The sequence below is a fragment of the Microcebus murinus genome, chromosome 4, assembly GCF_040939455.1.
Source record: "Microcebus murinus isolate Inina chromosome 4, M.murinus_Inina_mat1.0, whole genome shotgun sequence".
Taxonomy (NCBI): Eukaryota; Metazoa; Chordata; class Mammalia; order Primates; family Cheirogaleidae; genus Microcebus; species Microcebus murinus.
The window spans coordinates 16,808,729-16,828,634 of NC_134107.1; the positions used below are offsets into that span (position 1 = coordinate 16,808,729).

Below are 19,906 nucleotides of genomic sequence, written 5' to 3' on the forward strand. Positions count from 1 at the left end.
CAACTTCAGCCACATTTCATTTTTAAGAATCTTCAGAGGAAAAATGTTTCACATATAATTAAAAAGAATGTTGCTTAAGTTGAGGTTGAGCTCAAAATAAATCCTGGTATAACCTCCTTCTCGTTCTGGAAAGAAAAAGGACACTGATAATGTAAGGAAGTAACCAAGATGAAGAGGGAAGATATACAGCTTGAAGTGAAGAAATGACACAGACTCCCTACATACACACTTTAAAAACTTTATTTATATAAAAAACTTATTTTTTTTTAAAAGCATTAACAAGAGAGAAAGAAAAAGAGAAAAGGAACGGAGCAGAAGACATGCCCCTTAGTAGTGTTCGGTGGGAAGGTGGGATTTTTGGTTCTCTGGAATTGAATGTTTAGTGTTTTTATAAATGAAAGAAAAAAACAGTCAAAGGTCCCCAAAAGCCCACAGCTGTTCTATTACCCACACCCCACCGAGAAAAAAAAAAAAAGAGCACCAGGAAGAGAGCAGAAGAGGACAAGAGAAGCCAAGAGTGGAGCCAGGTCTGGATGGGGGTAATTTCCCCTGTGCAGTGTGCTCATAGGGTCACAGAGAGCAAAAGGCTCCTTTTTACCAGGAAAGGTGGATAGGAGTGGGAAAAATGGGAGGGGAAGAAAGGTAAATAAGGAATTTTAATGCATGGGGGAGGGGAGTGGTGGGTTGTGCACTTTTCTCCTACCCCATAGCCTCAATATATAAGGGAAGGGGAAGAGAGGGATAAAGAATTCCAGTTGCATGGAACAGAGCTTTTAGATTAGGGGGAAGGCAAATTAAGGAAAAATATTAAAAAAAAAAAAAAAAAAATCAACCCGCATAGCAGCTGATTCCTCTAGCCCAACCTGTTAATATACACTAAAGTGAGAGGGGGCAGTATTGGGGGGAGGGGGAGGAACTGGGGAGAACACTTCCCTCTATAACCCCTTCAGAGATGATGGTAAATTCTGGGCACTTAAGGAGTAAGAGTTGCACCACTCACTCCTCCCACCAACCTCACTTTGAGATTTATCAAAACAGTGTTTTTGCAAAATCCCAACCATATGCTGTTGAGCAAAAGCTTGCTATGGCTAAAATCAGAGGCTACATCAATCCCCAATGGAGAATCTGAGGTTCTCTAGGTCACTTCTCTTCTTCTTTCTGCTATTTAGGGCCAACAGTGGGTAAGAAAGCAACAAAATACAATTTGCAAAATTATGAGAAATGAGACTGCAGAGGCAAAGAAAGGCACATGGAGGGGGGAGGAGATGCACCCAAGGCCAAAGGCACAAAGAAGAGGCAAAGCCAGGGGCAATCCCCACCTTATAAGGGTAAAAGGGATAGGAGTTATATACATCAAGTCTTTTAGTTGGCCAACCAATCCAGGGCGGAGGCAGGGGAGGATAGGCCTATAAGGGTAGGAAAAGAGAAAATAGGGTGGGGGGAAGCCAGCTTTGAAGCTTCCTGCCAGTTTCTGACTAACTGCTTCATGTACATTCCTAGTATAGGCTCCTCCTAGAGGTTCCTCTTCTTCTCAAAAGACATTTTTCTGCTCCTTCTCAACCAAAGTCTTGACATTCTCCTCTTTCTATGGCCTTCTGCAAATAGCCAGGCCAAGTCAACAGACATATCACAGGGTGGGAAAGGAGGGTTAACGACAGCCTTCATAAGGGGCAGGAGCGGCAGCCCACGGTTGGCATGAGGCTTGTAGAAGAGATGGAGTCTGTAGGTCCTTGATGGTCCCTGCCTCGGAGATGAGGAGAGCAAGGTTTCTTAATCCCAGTTCTAGGAGACCTCCACTTACTTGAGAGCCCTTGCCAGGTGGAATGTGCCAATGTTGCCAGCCTTCTTTGCTTCAAAAATAGCCATTAGGAATTAGGGAAGAGCTCACATTTCCCCTTCTCCAAAAGAAAATAAAAAGTCCCTTCCCAACCCGGAAAAAAAAATCTTAATAATCATCAGTTTATCAGATTTCTGGACATTGCATATACAGCATGTAACTTCCAAGTCTTCCCACAGCTTCCAGTGAAGATTCCCATTCTCTCCCTCCCTCCTCCACACAAGGCCAAGAGTTCCAGGGAGAGATGGCAAAAAGAGCTACTCTGCAGCAGTTGCTCAAGATATGCAAATAACTGAGTCAGGCTTCTTGGGAGAAATTGGATGGGTGGGGGGTGGGACAATTAAACTTCACTGGAAGAAGCTGGGAGTTGATGGAAAGAAGGCAGCCACTAAGGGCTATGAGGGCAGGAGGCAGCCTGGCAGTTGGCACAATAGTCCAGCGAAGAAAGGGAAAATCATCCGTCCATTTCACCACCAAAAAAAAGTACATATATTATAAGCCCAGATGGAACGAAGATAGTGGTGCTAAATCTTCTGCTGTGGAGGAAAAAAGAGAAAGAGAGGATGTTAACAGGGTTGGGAACAAGGAGACCCAAAATACACAGTTGAACAAATCTGGAGGAAGGAAGGCAGCACATAATGGAGAATCAGGTCACCAACTGCATGTCCCAGCCTTTTAAGAGGTAATAATCACAGAAGCAGAACCTCCCGAGCCCACATGGCTTGAGACTAGTGTCTCTGGCCTGATCAGATCAGCATGATTGGCAAATTGCTGACACACAGGAAACTCCTTCCTCAAGGACGATCTTGGGGTAGCTAGAGGACATACCACGGGGGGGTAAGACACTTGGTCCCCCTCATCATCCAAAACCAATACATCCAACTCTTCCTCCAGAGATTCCTGCCCCTCGTCCTGCTGTGAACACATGCAATTTGTTAGTATTAGTAAAGTGTGTGTGCCAGACCTAGGGAAAATCCCATTATCTGTAAACTCAAACAAAACAAGATACAATAGTAAGAGAAGGGCAAAATATTCATAAACAGGAGGGACAGGCAGAAAGTAATGTATAAGAATAGATTAATTAGTATTAGTCCTATCAGTAACATATTTATAGACTGGCTTCTTCATCTCAACCACTGCAAACTAATGGCCCAAGAAATCCTAGCATGAGTCAAAACCCCTACTTTTTCCTGAAAATCCCTACCAAAAGAGGATGCTTATCTTTCCCTCTGTACTTTTTTCCTATTTCACAAAAACACATAGGCTTCAAAATAGAACTAGCCTTAGATGAACAACAGTAAACAAAGAGAATTTACCATCAAGGGTGTTGTTCCCTTCAGTGGCTCCATATCGCCTAGATTCCCAGATCGATCCAGTGTTCTATTGTGGTCCCCTCTCTCATTCAATGTGGAATAGTTGTTATCTAGGGAAAAAAGTACACAGAAATACGGCATTCCCTTCTTATGTACAATATATAAAAAACAGGTAAGCGTGAATTAGGCATCTCTGTTGAGAACTGAGGTTTGCCAAATGCTCCAGAAAGGCATTAAAGTCTGATAGTCCCTGACTTAAAAAGAACTAGAATCTAATAGGGAAGACATTATGTATGAAATACCCAGAGTATGACATATGATAATAAAGATCTGTCTGTAAAAGGTATTGGAATTAAGAAAAGAGAGAGTGTAATATGCTGCAATAGTTAGGAAGGACCTGACAAGGGAGAATAAGACTTGAGTTAAACCTTTGGGGATAAAGAGAATTTAGAAAAGCAAATGGGAAGGACATTCCAGTAGGAGGTATTGAGCACAATTTAAAGAAACACAGAGTGTAAAGAGAGAATAGCAAGTAGACCAGGCAAACTGACACAGAGTGCTCGAAGAGAAGACAGAAAAAAACTGGGGTCACATTGTGATGGGCTTTAAGTTTAGAAACACAAATTTGAACTTATGTAAGCAGAGAGGAAGATTTTCTGAAAACCTCTGAGCACGTGGGAATGTGAAAAAGTAAATTTCTTTACATCCTTTCAAATGGAAATATCAACCAGTGCTCTTCTAGGATGGTAAATGATCAGGGTGTTAGAAAAAACTATAGTGCTAATATCCCTCAGCCCAATGAAATACTACTCCACAACCTTAGACAGGAATTAATCACCCACCTAATGATTTTGTGTTTGATCCCATATTGCTCATCTGAATTTCTTCTCGATCAGGTTTCTTATCTATATGAAGCGAGAAAGTTATCCATGTCAAAAACCAACTCTTCAAAATCTATACACAACGTAAAAATTGCTCTCTGGTCTGCCCTCCTTTCTTCCCTTCATTCAAATTGCTACTTAGCACCCAGTATGTGCCAGGCACTGATCACAACTCTACAGATGTAACAAAGCCCCCATGGGACTTAGAACGATCCCTTTCCTACAGACTCTTAATACAAGAAACAAATCCATGGCCAGGCGCAGTGGCTCACGCCTGTAATCCTAGCACTCTGAGAGGCCGAGGCGGTTGGATTGCTCAAGGTCAGGAGTTTGAAACCAGCATGAGCAAGAGCGAGACCCTGTCTCTACTATAAATAGAAAGAAATTAATTGGCCAACTAATATATATAGAAAAAATTAGCCGGGCATGGTGGCGCATGCCTGTAGTCCCAGCTACTCAGGAGGCTGAGGCAGCAGGATTGCTTGAGCCCAGGAGTTTGAGGTTGCTGTGAGCTAGGCTGACACCACGGCACTCACTCTAGCCTGTGCAACAAAGCGAGACTCTGTCTCAACAAAAAAAAAAGAAACAAATCCATCTAAGCCAGCAGTTTTCAAATTATTTGTTCTCAAGGCCCCTTTACAGTCTTAAAAAGTATGAGGATCTGAAGAGCTTTCATTAGCGTGGGTTATATGTATTAATATTTATCCACTGAGAAATTTAAAATATCTACTTCTTTAATAAATTTATGTTAATATTTTTAATAAAAATATTTTTAATTTTTATATATCCCTTCTATTAAATTTGGCTTAACAGAAGATAGCTAGAGTCTCATATCTGTTTGCTTTTTTGTTTTCTTTGAGTCAGAGTCTCTGTTGCCCAGGCTAGAGTACCCTGGCATCAGCCTAGCTCACAGCAACCTCAAACTCCTGGGTTCAAGCAATCTTCCTGTCTCAGTCTCCCGAGTAGCTAAGACTACAGGCATGTACCACTATGCAGGGCTAATTTTTTCTATTTTTTTTAGTAGAAACGGGATCTCACTCTTGCTTAGGCTGGTCTCAAACTCCTGACCTCATCCCACACTAGCCTCCCAGAGTTGTAGGATTACAGGCATGAGCCACCATGCCCGGCCTAGATTCTCATATCTGTTTCTGCATTCAATCTGTTGGGATATGTTATTTTGGTTGAAGTATATGAAGAAAATACAGCCTCACACAGATAAAAAGTTGGAAAAAGGAGGAAATTTTTAATAGTCTTTTCAGATAATTTTGGTATATATTTGATAGTATACAATACTAGATAAGTAGCAGTTTCTTAAAGGTTGGCAGTAATGTGGAATCTGAAACCAAAGTAACAATCTCTTCATATTCTGTTAAATTAGAAGACTGGTATGTCTTGCCCTTTGAATGGATCAGTTACCCATACATGATTTAAAACATCATGCATTAGTCACTTGCAAAATACTGGTTCATAGAGTTATGTGGGGTGTTTCAAATGTTAAAACACATCATTATATAATATTTTTCTAAAACCACATTCATTCACATCACCACTGATTTCATTAGAAAGTCTTTTAAGTATTGGGAAGTTACCAGGCTCACAATGGCAGATACAAGTTTTCCAAAATTATAATTTTCACTTGAAAGCCCAGGCAGCAAATACTGTCAGTTATTTTCTTCAAAGTGACAAGCTCACTACATTCATTTTTGAGAAAATATCTGCTAAAGATCCATGTATAAATAATCATAGTTTATGTGCCAGAAATTTTTTCAAGTAAAAATGATGTTCATAAAAAAGTGGCTAGTCCAACTAGTAACTCAATAACTTAAGAGCTTTTCCTTGAGACAATCATCATGCCTTGCTATGCAGAAAAGTGCTTTATGAGTAATCCTATTCATCAGCACAGAATATTAAAAAGATGTGTACTAAAGGGTAGAAAAATAGTAAAGTTATTAATTTTTACAGTTCTATCAATTACATTCTTCAGTAAAAATGGCTCTTCTTTTAACTAAGTACATGGCAGCGAAAACTACAATGACTCATTCAGTTTGGTGTCACTCTCCTGGTTTGTGCTAAGCCACTAGCAGTAAGCACTAGTGCTTCTATACATCAGTACAAATGATAACATTCTTGAAATCCTCAGATTACACTTCAAGAACTAACAGTCGGCCAAGCAATGTGGCTCACGCCTGTAATCCTAGCACTCTGAGAGGCCATGGTAGGAGGACTGCTTGAGGTCAAGAGTTAGAGACCAGTCTAAGCAAGAGCAAGACCCCATCTCTACTAAAAATAGAAAACGTAGCCCTACATGGTAGTGCATGCTTATAGTCTCAGCTACTTGAGAGACTGAGGCAGAAGGACTGCTTGAGGCTAGGAGTCTGACATTTCAGTGAGCTATGTATGATGATGACACTGTACTCTAGCCTGGGTGAGAGTGAGACTCTGTCTCAAAAAAACAAACAAACAAATAAAAAATAAAAAAACAATGATCAAGGCAAAAGCCAGTATCATAAGGGTCACAATATACACTTTAAGTAAAAAAGAATTTAAAAAACAAAATATATGATTCATCTCTTGGGGGAAAATGTGTTTGCTCACATGGCAAAAGTGTTTAAAAAGCTATAGCCCAAAATAGCAGTGGTGATATCTGGGTAATAGAAATAAGTGATATTTTGGTGTTATTTTTCTGGTTGCCTGTATTTTCTAATTTTTCAATAATAAACACGTATTACTTAATATTATATTTAAAAAAAATTTTTTTGAGAGAAGGTTGTATTACATTTCCCAGGCTGGTCTTGAATTCCAGGGCTCAGGCAATCCTCCCACCTCCACCTCCCAAGGAACTGGGACTATAAAAAACATGCACCACTGTACCTGGTCCCTATATGGAATTTAAAAGAGGGGGGAAAAAAATTAAACAAAGAGACTAGGGTCCACTTCCCAGTGATTTAGATTTCACAAACAAATATAGCGAAACACACCCAGGCTAATAACCTGTTTGTTTTGATTTCTAATGCTCATACCTATACACTTCTGCATTACAATCCTGGAGCAAAGTATTATTATCTTCCGCAGGCGTGTGGAACCTGTGGCCTTAAGGTGAAATGTGGCCTTCTAGGTCCTAAAGTGTGGCCTTTTGACTGAATCCAAATTTTCAGAACAAATTCTTTTGTTAAAAAGGGTGCAGCAAAGAAAGATGAAGTTTTTCTTGCCTCTTTTTGTGCTTAAAAAAAGAACAATTTTGAAATCAGAAGGTAACAGGTACCCTGCCCCTGCACAGAGTGGATAAAAAGAGAAGGTGTGCCCTCTGGATACTGTACCTGATTTTTGGTTCCGGTCAATGAGAGGGAGAGTGCTATCATCATATGAATGACTACTCTGGCTTCGAGAAGTGTTGTTTAGATTCACCTGGAAGCAAAAACAAAATGCAATAATGCCACAAAATATTAAATTCACCCATATCTTACTCCTAAGTGGGCACAAACCTCTAAGTTCCTATTTCCAAATACAATTCTTACAAAAAGGCAACTCTAGTAAAGGTTGAATAAATACCTAATACGGTGAAACGAACGAGGATATATGGCTTCTATTTGTGTTCTGGAACAGGAGATTACAAAGGTTCCAAACACTGATACTATCAGAAAGAAATATAGTAAATTACTTCAAAGAGCTATGGGGATTTGGGAAAAGATAAAAAGGCCATCTTCATCCTTCATCACTACCAACTCTTACAGTATATTAAGATGCAGAGGAAGACCAGCACTTTCAGTAGCAAATGCACTGTAGCACCCCACTCTTTTGAGGAGGAGTAAGGCAAATAATTTCTACTAATTAAGAGATGGGTCAAAAATAGATTTAGTGTGATGGTGAAAAAGAAAAAAAAGCTCAAAGATGAAAGAAGCATTACCCTGGGACCAAGGGTGGAAAAAAAAGTAAAATTCTTGGTCTCAAGAGTTATTATACCTGAAAGTCTGATTTCTTCCACCCTTCTTTTTCCAGTGGCTTCCGTAGTTCTTTATATCCCCAGATGGTCTGTAATACAAGTGCTGCTGCTCGAACTTCTTTTTCTGAGCGGTTTCTTTTGAAGAAAGTAACACCATATGGAATTTGAATGTTAACACCAGAAAAGAAGCTTAGAACCTATACCCTCTAATAAGAACATAAGAATATAGATGCCAAAATGGACAAAAATCAAGTTTCATCAAATGCTATATTCTATCCCAAACAGTGACATAAAAAAATGTTTGATGTAAGAGTCTGTTATCAATTTTGGATCAACATTAAGACAGAAAATAGAGTAACAGTCTTCACACTTCATACATAAATAAGGGGACATAAGCTTAGAAGGCAAAAGCAAAAGAGGAAAGCTCCGTCCTAACAACTCCTCTCTTATACAAATTCTTCCAGCTGTGATTTTAAGTGGTAAGCTCACCCTGATTTGTTGATCAACACAAGCTTCTCAATACCCTGTGTCTCTCGAAGCTTTTTGGCAGCCTCCAAGTTCTCAGCAATAACCTCATTGATGGTGTTCAAAATAGAGACTACGGTGTCCTCAGAGAAATTCCAGGAGGAGTTCTGCTGCCCTCCCGGCAAATTCTTTACCAAGTTAGGAATAGCATGTTTACCTATAGAAGTAGGATACAAGGAATGTACTCAGGCAGAAAAGGCAGAGTCAGGTCATGAGAAGTGTTGCACAATACTTAAATGTACTGATCATATAAGTATAGGTACTATCCATACAAATCAACTTCATTTTCCTATGGGATTATCATATCAAAAAGGGCAAAGGGGCCTGGCGCAGTGGCTGACGCCTGTAATCCTAGCACTCTGGGAGGCCGAGACGGGCGGATTGCTCAAGGTCAGGAGTTTGAAACCAGCCTGAGCAAGAGTGAGACCCTGTCTCTACTATAAATAGAAAGAAATTATTTGGCCAACTAATATATAGAGAAAAAAATCGGCTGGGCATGGTGGTGCATGCCTGTAGTCCCAGCTACTCGGGAGGCTGAGGCAGTAGGATCACTTGAGCCCAAGAGTTTGATGTTGCTGTGAGCTGGGCTGACGCCACGGCACTCTAGCCTGGGCAACAGAGTGAGACTCTGTCTTAAAAAAAAAAAAAAAAAAAAAAAAAAAGGCAAAGGCCTGGAACAGTCATGGATTTATTGTCTTTCCTACTCCTTTATCTCTTCTCTCCTTCAATCACATTGAAACAACATGAATACTGTATATATCATATATACTACACAGTCCTTTCAGATACTCCAATAAAAACAATACATTGAATACTATAATAATTTAATATAATAGAACAGTCATCATGAATTTAAAAAATAAATAATTTAGGCTTTGCCACTAACTAGCTATATTAACTCTGGGTAAATGATTTAACTTCTGTGAACCTCAGTTCACTCATCCTATTAAAAAAAGAACCTTTGTAATGTGTGGGGATTAAATGAAAATAGAGGTGTTTAACATTGCCTAGTAACCAAATACTCAATAAATAAATAATAGCTACTGTTATTTTACTTTTGAAGAGTCATCATCTCTTGTCTTTCCAAGAACCATTAAACTATAACTCTCACCAACCCACAGATTCATAAACTATGGAGGGCGAGGATCCTTCCCTCAAATAACTGCAATAAATTCAATAAATTATTAAGCACCTACTAGATTGCAGGCACTACACTAGATGCTGAGGTAACAGCATTCAATTCTTTACCAATTAATTCTTTGTTGCGAGCATCCACAGCCAGATTTCTCAATGCTCCAGATGCAGCTTTCACGACACGCTCATGTTCATTGGTCAGGAGGTCAGCTATGGCAGAAAGAGCCTTCTCTTGACGCAGAGCCGAGCGAATGTATCGACCATACTAGAAGAAGCACATGGTAAGAGGTAAAACATTACAAATGGTGCTAAACTAGTTCTCTAAGTTCTCCAATCTCCAAATTCATTTTCTGGTACTTACCGTCCAGCGCCCAGCACACAAGTTCTGAATCGCTCCAGCTGAAGCTTCTAGGATGGCAGGAGTCTTGCTCTCCTTGAGGAGTGAGATGTATATCCGAATCACCTCTGGCTGAAATAAGAGTTCATAGCCTACACAAGAAAGGAAAAGAAGGCAAAGGATGCTAATCAATATCTATAAAACAGGCTCTGGCTGGCTGGAGTCTAGCCTTGGTACTCTAAATTGATAGATTTATGCTCCTATATCATTAGGCTCCCTAAACTCTCCCACCCACTCAACAGCAAACTTAAGAATAACTTATCCGGCCGGGCGCTGTGGCTCACGCCTGTAATCCTAGCTCTTGGGAGGCCGAGGCGGGCGGATTGCTCAAGGTCAGGAGTTCAAAACCAGCCTGAGCAAGAGCGAGACCCCGTCTCTACTATAAATAGAAAGAAATCAATTGGCCAACTGATATATATATAAAAAATTAGCCGGGCATGGTGGCGCATGCCTGTAGTCCCAGCTACTCGGGAGGCTGAGGCAGAAGGATCACTTGAGCCCAGGAGTTTGAGGTTGCTGTGAGCTAGGCTGACGCCACGGCACTCACTCTAGCCTGGACAACAAAGCGAGACTCTGTCTCAAAAAAAATAAAAAAATAAAAAAAAAAAAAGAATAACTTATCCATGGTAAGAGCAGAACAGTTATCAACTCATCATATTCAACTCCTCTCTTTCCTTTCTCCTTATCAATTATTTCTAACTTATCCCAGTCATTCTTCCCACTTTACAATAACTAAGTAGAATGGCCCATTATAGACCTAACTATTTAAGTTTTTTTATATCTATGGAGGGCTGTGAACTTTGGATTCACTGTATTGATGATGATAAAGAAACAAACTATGAAAAATAAGCTTCTTAATAATAGTCAGGTTTAAGTCTCAAGAACTGTAGTGGCCACTTAAGATTCCTTAAGTTTCTAATCTAACTATCATCTGGACCTTATCCTATCCTCAAGTAACCTGAATAATTTCCTTAACAAATAGTCCTTTCCAAGTTACTGCTATACTACTATGGAGTTTTCTAATACTTTCATCATCACTTCAAATCCGTAAGTTGGAGAAGAGAGAACAGTAAACATATGCAAACTTACCTCGAGCAGGACTAGTTCTTTTAGGGAAATCCACTGTATCGTTTGCTGGATCCTCTACAGGCTTTTTCCCTGTAGAAATGAACAAAAGAGGGAAAAGGGGTAAAAAGTTCAAGAAAACAAAGATTCCACTTGGCATATTTTTCATTCTTCAGTCAGAATCTTTCGATCAGAGATGCATGGTTGGGGGAGAAGGGGAGCATAATTTGTCCCAGCAGGGGCTATGCAGAAACAAGGTCAGACAACAGGCAGTAGATAAGACAGACAAGGATAACCACTGTTGTTGCTACTGTCCTGAGTTCTGATAACAGGGACTGCTGCCCAGAAATAGCATGCCATGAGCTATTAGCTCAAAAGAGCTAAACTTGTTTCAATGTCTTCCTCAACTACATTTTCCTACATGCATTCATAGAGAAGAGTTAGACAAGAAAATACTAGGGAAGCTAAAACCAAAACATGCAAATTAGAAGTAGATAAGCACCTTAAAAGACTCCACTCACCTCTGGAGAACCATTCATCTTCCAGTGCATCACCCAAGGTGGAAAGCAGAGGAGAGAAACAAAGGAAGAAAAATGCAGGAGAAAGATGTCAGCAGGATTATGGGCAAATAAGCAGGAAAGCATAGAAAGAAAAAGAAAAACATAAGAAACACAAAGGACATATGGGGAGAAGGCCCCCGATTGGCGGGGTTCTCGTCCTTCACTGCCCAGTCACTGATAACGAAACCACCACCACCTTCAATGAAACATACAACACAGGGGAAGCAGCAGCAAACCAAAAAGATGTTCTTCACCAGGCAGACTCCTATTCTGCTTGGCAAGTATTTTGTACCTAATGCTAATAGTATTCTTTCCTACCAGGTATGGTGGCTTATACCTGTAATCTCAGCACTTTGGAGGCCAAGGCAGGAGGATCACTTGAGACTAGGAGTTTAAAACCAGCCTAAGCAACATAGTGAAACCTTTTCGTTATAATAACTTAAAAAATTAGCTGATATGGTAGCATGAGCCTATAGCCCTAGCTACTCAGAAGGCTGAGGTGAGAGGATTGCTTAAACTCAAGAGTTCAAGGTTATACTGAGCTATGATTATGCCACTGTACTCCAGTCTCTTTCTCTTTCCTTTCCCAAAAAGAAAAAAAGTGTTCTCTTTCCTTTCCCTGTCCCACGTTAAAGAGCAAGGAACAGAAACCAAGACTTACCTTTCCCCTTCTTGGCTCCAAAGCAACTGGCAGCATGTGGCCCAGTATTGTTGGTGACATTGGGAGGTGCCTCTTGGTAACGCTCTGCCTGTGGGATCTCCCGGTGAACTTGATACGATAAGTTCCGAAGGAGGCAAACACAGTTCTCCACAAGCTTAGGGACAAAAGATAAAAGACTCAGTGAGAGAAAAGAATGCCTATTATGATTTTCTTAACAAGTACAGGCTTCCATGATTCAAGTTTTAAAATGTGGATCCTCAAATGCACAGCCCAATCCACAATCTCTGAGGATGCCTCTTAAACTCTCCAGGCTTCTAAAAATCCTTGTAGCCTCAGGCTACTGGAAAGCCCAACTTGGGACTCAATGGCTTCTGCTACTATTTGGTATGTGACCCAAAACTTGGATCACTGTTTTTACTACTTAGAAAATGTGCAATCTTAGAAGACAGCTAAGCAGTTTTAAAATAATACAGGTGAAGGAAATTCTAAAGAAAACTGTTTTCTTCTAAGTTGAATTCCTATTTTAAAAACTAGGAGCTGGCCGGGCGCTGTGGCTCACGCCTGTAATCCTAGCTCTTGGGAGGCTGAGGCGGGCGGATTGCTCAAGGTCAGGAGTTCGAAACCAGCCTGAGCAAGAGCGAGACCCCGTCTCTACTATAAATAGAAAGAAATTAATTGGCCAACTGATATATATATAAAAAATTAGCCGGGCATGGTGGCGCATGCCTGTAGTCCCAGCTACCCGGGAGGCTGAGGCAGAAGGATCACTCGAGCCCAGGAGTTTGAGGTTGCTGTGAGCTAGGCTGACGCCACGGCACTCACTCTAGCCTGGGCAACAAAGCGAGACTCTGTCTCAAAAAAAAAAAAAAAAAAAAGTAGGAGCTGGTAGAGATATTTAATATTATTTGAAAGCATGAGATGATAGGTCTTTACTACAGATATCTCATGGTTGTAGTGAACAGAATTCACTCAGCCATTAACTTACCTTGCTGTCTGAATCCTTCTGCCCAATCTCAGCCTGAACAATGAAAATGAGGGCATCAACTAAACCATCACATTCCCGAAGTTTCCGGCGAGCTTCACTCCTCTCCGAGCTTACATTCCTGAGGGGAAACCAGAAGCTTCAAGATGACTCAAATCTAGAAATCCTCCCTAAAATATCCTTCAACATCTACAAGCTTCCTCAATACTTTCTATTCACTATAATAAATAGTGAATACCTATTATAAGGCACTGCAGTTGAGAGAAAGCTGATTCACAGTTCCTGCCTTCCGAACTTTTACAACCCACTGGGGTGTGGATCAATAAATGTATATCAACAACAACAATTCAAGATAGATACTTCTTGTATGGAAGTACAAATGTAGCATGAAGCACAGCACACAGGGGTATATTCTGAAGAGAGAAAAGTTACACTGCAACTTTTATAGGACATAGGAAGAAGAAATCAGGAAAACTTTCACGAAATAAAGGTACTTCAATTTAGCCGCTAAAAGACAAGGAGAAAAAGGCATCAACAGATAGACGGAACAGACCTTCCTCACCCACACCCTACCTTCATAATACTCTACTCCTTTTGTTGCATTTATTGCAGCTTGACTTGGAAGTACAGATAATTGAGAGCAGGGACACCGACACACAAAAGCCCAGGACTAGACCAGTGCCTTACACGTGGTAGGTACTGAACAAGTGCTTACCAAAGTATTCGAACAAAGCTAAAGACAAATAAAAGTGAGGAGGCTGTGTGGAAAACATCAAGTAAGCCAACACAGGTACATATGGAACACATGAGGAAGTGGTGACAAAAGCAGGAAGACAGACTGGAGCTAAAGGACACAATACAGACAAGAGCGGAGGCTGGATAACAAGCTAAAGATTTTTAATCTTTTTTAAAGAAATTTAAGTCAGTCCTCAAAAATTCAATCTTTGCATTCTCAAAGCCTCTGATATTACCTGAGGCAGCCAGCTGTATTGGTGAGCACTGACTCCCACTCAATGTGGCGTGGCTTACAATCTTCATTAGGCTCCCGCTCCCAACCAGAATGTGGAATGATCACTTCATCTGTCAAGGCATGCAGTGCATGGTCCACAATTTCCATTTTGATCGAGTCATGGGATGAGAGATTCCACAGAGTTCCTGGCAGAGATAACTTGTCAGATAGTTCTCAAGCACACAAGACTGTATGTTTGAAGAATGTCAAAGAGAATCTCCCATTGTATCATTTCTTAGTCTTCCCCAATGACCAAATAGCTTATAGTGATATTCAAGCTTTTGTTTGTGACCCACAGTAAGAAATATATTTTACATTATAGCAGAATACAGAGATAATGAAATAAAGTTTTGTAAAATAATACTTACTATAAGCAATGCTCTCTCATCTATCTATACCACAGTTTCTCAACCTTAGCACCACTGAATTTTTTTTTTTTTTTTTTTTGAGACAGGGTATCACCCAGGCTGGAATGCAATGGCATGATTGTAGCTCACTATAACCTTGAACTACTGGGCTCAAGTAATCCTTCCACCTCAGCATTCTGAGTAGCTAGGACTACAGGTGCATGCTACCACACCTAATTGCCTTTTTTTTTTTTTAGAGATAGGGTCTTACATTATCTCTAACACTGCAAATGTCTTCTGAGGGGCAAAATCACTCCCAGTTGAAAACCAGTGGTCTATACTATTTATTTTTCTTTCCTTCTTTTTCTTAAAATGCTGATTAGGTTCTACAAATTGTGTTCAACTTACATTAATGAATCAATCAGAAAAACTACCGTTCTAAATTAAGGGCCACAAGCTCAAGTAGAGTCTATATGGACCAAGCAGGTGGGTCAAGACGGGGAGATATTTAAAAGAAACTATTTTTTTTTTTTAAGAGATAGGGTCCTGCTCTGCCACCCTAGCTAGAGTGCAATGGCAGCATCATAGCTCACTGCAACCCAAACCAGGCTCGAGCCATCCTTCTGCCTCAGCTTCCCAAGAAGATGGAACTACAGGTGTGTGCCACCACACTCAGTTAATTTTTTCCATGTTTAGTACAGAAAGAGTCTCACTTTTGCTCAGGCTGGTCTCGAACTCCTGACTTCAAGTGATACTCCTGCCTCGGCTTCCAACAGTGCTAGGATTACACATGTGAGCCACTGTGGCCAGCCCACATTTTTAATAGAAGCCAAGGGACTGGAACTTTAAGTGAAATCCCCTCAATTTTAAACATCAGCAACCATTTCTTTAAAATTTCAAAAGCCCTCTGTAATCTTAGCAAATCTGTGAGACGGATCTGACCCAAAGGCCACCAGGTAAAACCTTTAATCAAAAGTAAAAGGACTGGAAACCCATCTAGCTCTCAACAACTCTAGGAGGTAACAGTAACCCAAACCTAACAATTTTCCTGAAGCCTCGAACTCACCAGTAATGACTTCAGTAAGGTCCATATCACGAGCCTTTCGGAGCAATCGAACAAGGGCAGGGACACCATCACAGTTTTTTATGGCAATCTTGTTATCCTGGTCACGCCCAAAAGAGATATTCTTGAGAGCTCCACAGGCTCCAAGGTGCACTTCCTTTTTGGGGTGGTCTAACAATCCCACCAGTACTGGGATGCCCTTGAGCTTCCGCACGTCAGTCTTCACCTTGTCATTGCGGTAACATAAGTGTTGCAGGTATGCAGCTGCATTGGACTTGACAGCATCCAAGCGGAATCCTAGCATGGCAATCACCTCCGGCAGCTCTGGCTGTCTCCAGTTAGGAGGTGGGGGCCCTCCCTTGCGCAGACTATCCAAGCTTGCTAAACTTCCCCGCTCATGCTGGGCCAAAGGAGCCCAATAGTACTGATCCGATGGCACCTCCTCACCAATCATGTCTTCATAGCTCCTGCAAAGTTTTGGAAGAACCAAGAAGAAAGAGAAATATATCAAGCCATTAAGTCCAGCTTCCTGGATGCTCCCATTATCCCTTATCTTCAAGGCAGGATTAACCCCAGCTCTAGTACACGATCTCCTTTTTCCATAAATGATATACTGATCAATTTTCCTTAATGGGATTGGAAAAATAAAGGTAATAATCTTCAAGGCACCTGCAATTAGATTAAAACTACCTTTTTCTGTGAAGTTTGCTGGCATAGAAAGTAATCAGCAAGAAAAGAAAGAAGGAAAGAAAGGAAGAAAGAAAAGAAAAGAAAAGAAAGAAAGAAAAGGAAAGAAAGAAAGGTATTCTGGAGAGGTTAATCACAAAGAGCTGGGAGCAGTGGCTCACACCTGTAATCCTAGCACTCTGGGAGGCTGAGGAGGGAGGACTGCCTGAGCTCAGTTACAGACTAGCCTAAGCAACAGCAAGACCCATCTCTACTAAAAATAGAAAAATTAGCTGGGTGTGCTGGCAGGCACCTGTAGTCCTTGCTACTTGGGAGGCTGAAGCAGGAGGATGGCTTAAACCCAGGAATTTGGGGTTGCAGTGAGCTATGATGGCATCAGTGCACTCCCAAAACACAGACACACAAAGAACCAAATCCTGATTATTTAGTATTTGAATACCTGACAGCTATTAACTTTTCTGTGTAGAGATTAAAATAAACCCTCAGACAGAAGAGTTAACCAAAGCAACTGACTCAATGCCACAAAAGTCAGCAAAGGCCTGAAAACAGTTTTTACAAACCCTTGGCTAAACAGGAAATGAGGCATTTACACACGAGAAGCATTTGGTGGGATAAGACCCCAAAACACATTTCATATTTAAGCTTTTCCTTTATCCTGTTTTGGAAATTATAAAAGAGGCTGACAGAGAAAAATAATAAAGAACATCTTGCTACACACCATGTGAGGATCTGGCTTTGGTACTGATGGGGTATAAACTTGAACATTAATTTTGATAGTTCATCCCAAGGTCACATCTGCTACTCAACAAGTGTGTTAGAGATATGACTTCCAGCCTCCAATTACTAAAGACAATACCTCCAATTCTGTCAAAATGGAGTCTACTAACCAACAACATTACATTTGGGATGCCCAGCCACTAGAAACAGACAAAGCAATTGAAGGTAAGAGAAAAGTCAAACTGGGATGTAATTCTTCCTGTTTCAGTACTACCAACAACCACTAGAGGGTGAGTCTGTCACACTATTATTTATTCATAACCACCAGGAAGGAACAGACTCATTATCTCTCACTCTGTGGCTCCCATAGGAGAGAGGATAATCTATTGTGTTGAACTCTCCAAATAAATCGGTTGTTTGTTCTACAAAACCACTCCTACTGTCTCTAAATACTCAAGGATGGCCTGTGCAGAAGGCCTTCCTCACAGGTATGAACATCAACCACACAACAGTGATTCAGAAGGATAAAGCACTTAGTTAAAAACAAACAAACAAACAAAAAAAACCAAGACTATTTTAAAATATCATTGAAACAAAATAAGTTATATAGTTAAGTTTTAAAAGTAGGCTACTATTAATAATCAGTATATTAAGATTCCATTTTAGTAGGGGAAAATATGGTATGTTTACATGCATAAGAAAAAGAGCTCAAAGGATGTCAACCAAAATGTTGAGGCTCTTTATTAAAAGATGGTATGCTTTACTGAGTTTTTTCAAGCTCTGTGTTGAGCACAGTTTACTTCTATTACTATTTCAATATAAAACAATTACCATAACCAAAATTTTTGTCACTCAGAAAAATCTATCTTAGATCATCTTTCACAGGCAGTAGATCAGAACATTCTTTCCTTCAAAGCTGTTACCACAAAGATCAAATGACTTGCTTAAGGCTACATAGCTAGTGGCAGAGGCACAAGTAGAACCAAGGTCTTTAAGTTCAGTGCTTTTTCCACTAAACACTGCCTCACTATTTAAGTTTGACCTTGTATTACTCTCCTAGACCTGGAACAGGAAGCAGCAAATGTTCTTGCTAGTCAAGCAGGTTTCTAAGTCCAATGTTGTTACCCTGGAATAAACCCAAGAACAAGGCCCAAAACCCTCTCTATTTATGTCAACTACAACAGCTAGAGACAGCAGAGAATGACCTGGCCACCCACACCCATCTGGGTCCAATCACTCTTTACTAATGAGGAAGTCAGAAAAAGCTTACTTGCAATAGAGCCAACACCCTGGGCAGACTGCTTCTGTGATAGTTGTTATCTACCACTGTTCTGGGTTGCACCGGCTACAGTCTGGTGCCCCTATATGAATAAAAATGAGTCACATGGGAGTTGGATTAGCTATCCAAGACACCTGAAAGGTGAGTGACTCAGGCTTAGATAATGGGGCCTCTATCCCTTGGCCTAGCCCAGTTCAGTGTTAACCAAAGTTACCCAATACATGAGAAAAATGAGCACCAAGGCACTTGCTTTAGGTCATAACCCCATACTGAGAAATTCAGCAACAGCTGCTAAGGTACCCTTAACCATCAAGACAATCATAAATCTTCCTTTGTTCTTATTTCTCTTTGCCTAGAAAACATTGTCCCTAATTTTTTCTAAAGCAGGGTTGGCAGCCCATAGGCCAAACCTGTTTTTGTACACCCCTGGAACTAAGGATGGTTTTTATATATATATATATATATATATTTTTTTTTTTTTGAGACAGAGTCTCACTTTGTTGCCCAGGCTAGAGTGAGTGCCGTGGCGTCAGCCTAGCTCACAGCAACCTCAAACTCCTAGGCTCGAGCGATCCTTCTGCCTCAGCCTCCCGAGTAGCTAGGACCACAGGCATGCGCCACCATGCCCGGCTAATTTTTTATATATATATCAGTTGGCCAATTAATTTCTTTCTATTTATAGTAGAGACGGGGTCTCGCTCTTGCTCAGGCTGGTTTTGAACTCCTGAGCTTGAGCAATCCGCCCGTCTCGGCCTCCCAGAGAGCTAGGATTACAGGCATGAGCCACCGCGCCCGGCCGGTTTTTATATTTTTAAAAGGTTGTTTAAAAAAAGAATGGCAACATATGACAAAGATGATATATGGCCCACAAAACCTAAAATAGTTTTATCTGGTTATTTACAGAAAAAGTCTGCAGACCCCATTCTAAAGCATTCTGTCCAAGGCAAACCATCTACAAGTTCAAACATCACTCCCTTATTCACATTACCAAAGAATCTCCAGGGACTAGTAGTAAAGCCATAGAGTAGGAAGCTGCTTAGCGACCTTTTCAGAGTGTTGCTAATGTACCTCTCCCTAAGAATGCCAAGCTCAACACAAAGTGGTCAGGGCCTTTGTAAGGTCATGGTTTGTTTTTAATTTGGGGGTTAAAACCACCACAGGAAGGTACTTTTTTTCCTTTTTTTGGAGACAGAGTCTCACTTTGTTGCCCAGGCTAGAGTGAGTGCCCTGGTGTCAGCCTAGCTCACAGCAACCTCAAACTCCTGGGCTCCTGCCTCAGCCTCCTGAGTAGCTGAGACTACAGGCACGCACCACCATGCTCAGCTGACTTTTCCTATATATATTAGTTGGCCAATTAATTTCTTTCTGTTTATAGTAGAGACGGGGTCTTGCTCTTGCTCAGGCTGGTTTTGAACTCCTGATCTCGAGCAATCCACCAGCCTCGGCCTCCCAGAGTGCTAGGATTACAGGCGTGAGCCACCGTGCCCAGCCAGGAAGGTTCTTATACAT

At 40.8% G+C, this 19,906-nt stretch overlaps 1 protein-coding gene across 8 annotated transcripts in view; it reads right to left on the reverse strand.

The window, feature by feature from the left end:
- Positions 1-222: 222 nt before the first annotated feature.
- Positions 223-19,906, reverse strand: part of CTNND1 (catenin delta 1) — a 45,488-nt gene continuing 25,804 nt past the window's right edge. For 5 of the 8 annotated variants that reach the window (XM_012749896.3, XM_012749886.3, XM_012749890.2 and 2 more), the window contains 15 exons: positions 15,718-16,181; positions 14,267-14,450; positions 13,299-13,416; positions 12,314-12,467; positions 11,614-11,631; positions 11,117-11,185; positions 9,992-10,119; positions 9,745-9,895; positions 8,461-8,653; positions 7,992-8,106; positions 7,349-7,436; positions 3,993-4,055; positions 3,154-3,260; positions 2,666-2,752; positions 223-2,373 (listed from right to left, as the gene is read on the reverse strand). In XM_012749896.3, the coding sequence (XP_012605350.1) occupies positions 2,362-2,373; positions 2,666-2,752; positions 3,154-3,260; positions 3,993-4,055; positions 7,349-7,436; positions 7,992-8,106; positions 8,461-8,653; positions 9,745-9,895; positions 9,992-10,119; positions 11,117-11,185; positions 11,614-11,631; positions 12,314-12,467; positions 13,299-13,416; positions 14,267-14,450; positions 15,718-16,181 (1,951 nt within the window). In that variant the 3' untranslated portion in view covers positions 223-2,361. The remainder of the gene's footprint in view (positions 2,374-2,665; positions 2,753-3,153; positions 3,261-3,992; positions 4,056-7,348; positions 7,437-7,991; positions 8,107-8,460; positions 8,654-9,744; positions 9,896-9,991; positions 10,120-11,116; positions 11,186-11,613; positions 11,632-12,313; positions 12,468-13,298; positions 13,417-14,266; positions 14,451-15,717; positions 16,182-19,906) is intronic. The other 3 variants (XM_012749889.2, XM_012749892.2, XM_012749891.2) reach the window with 3 other exon arrangements.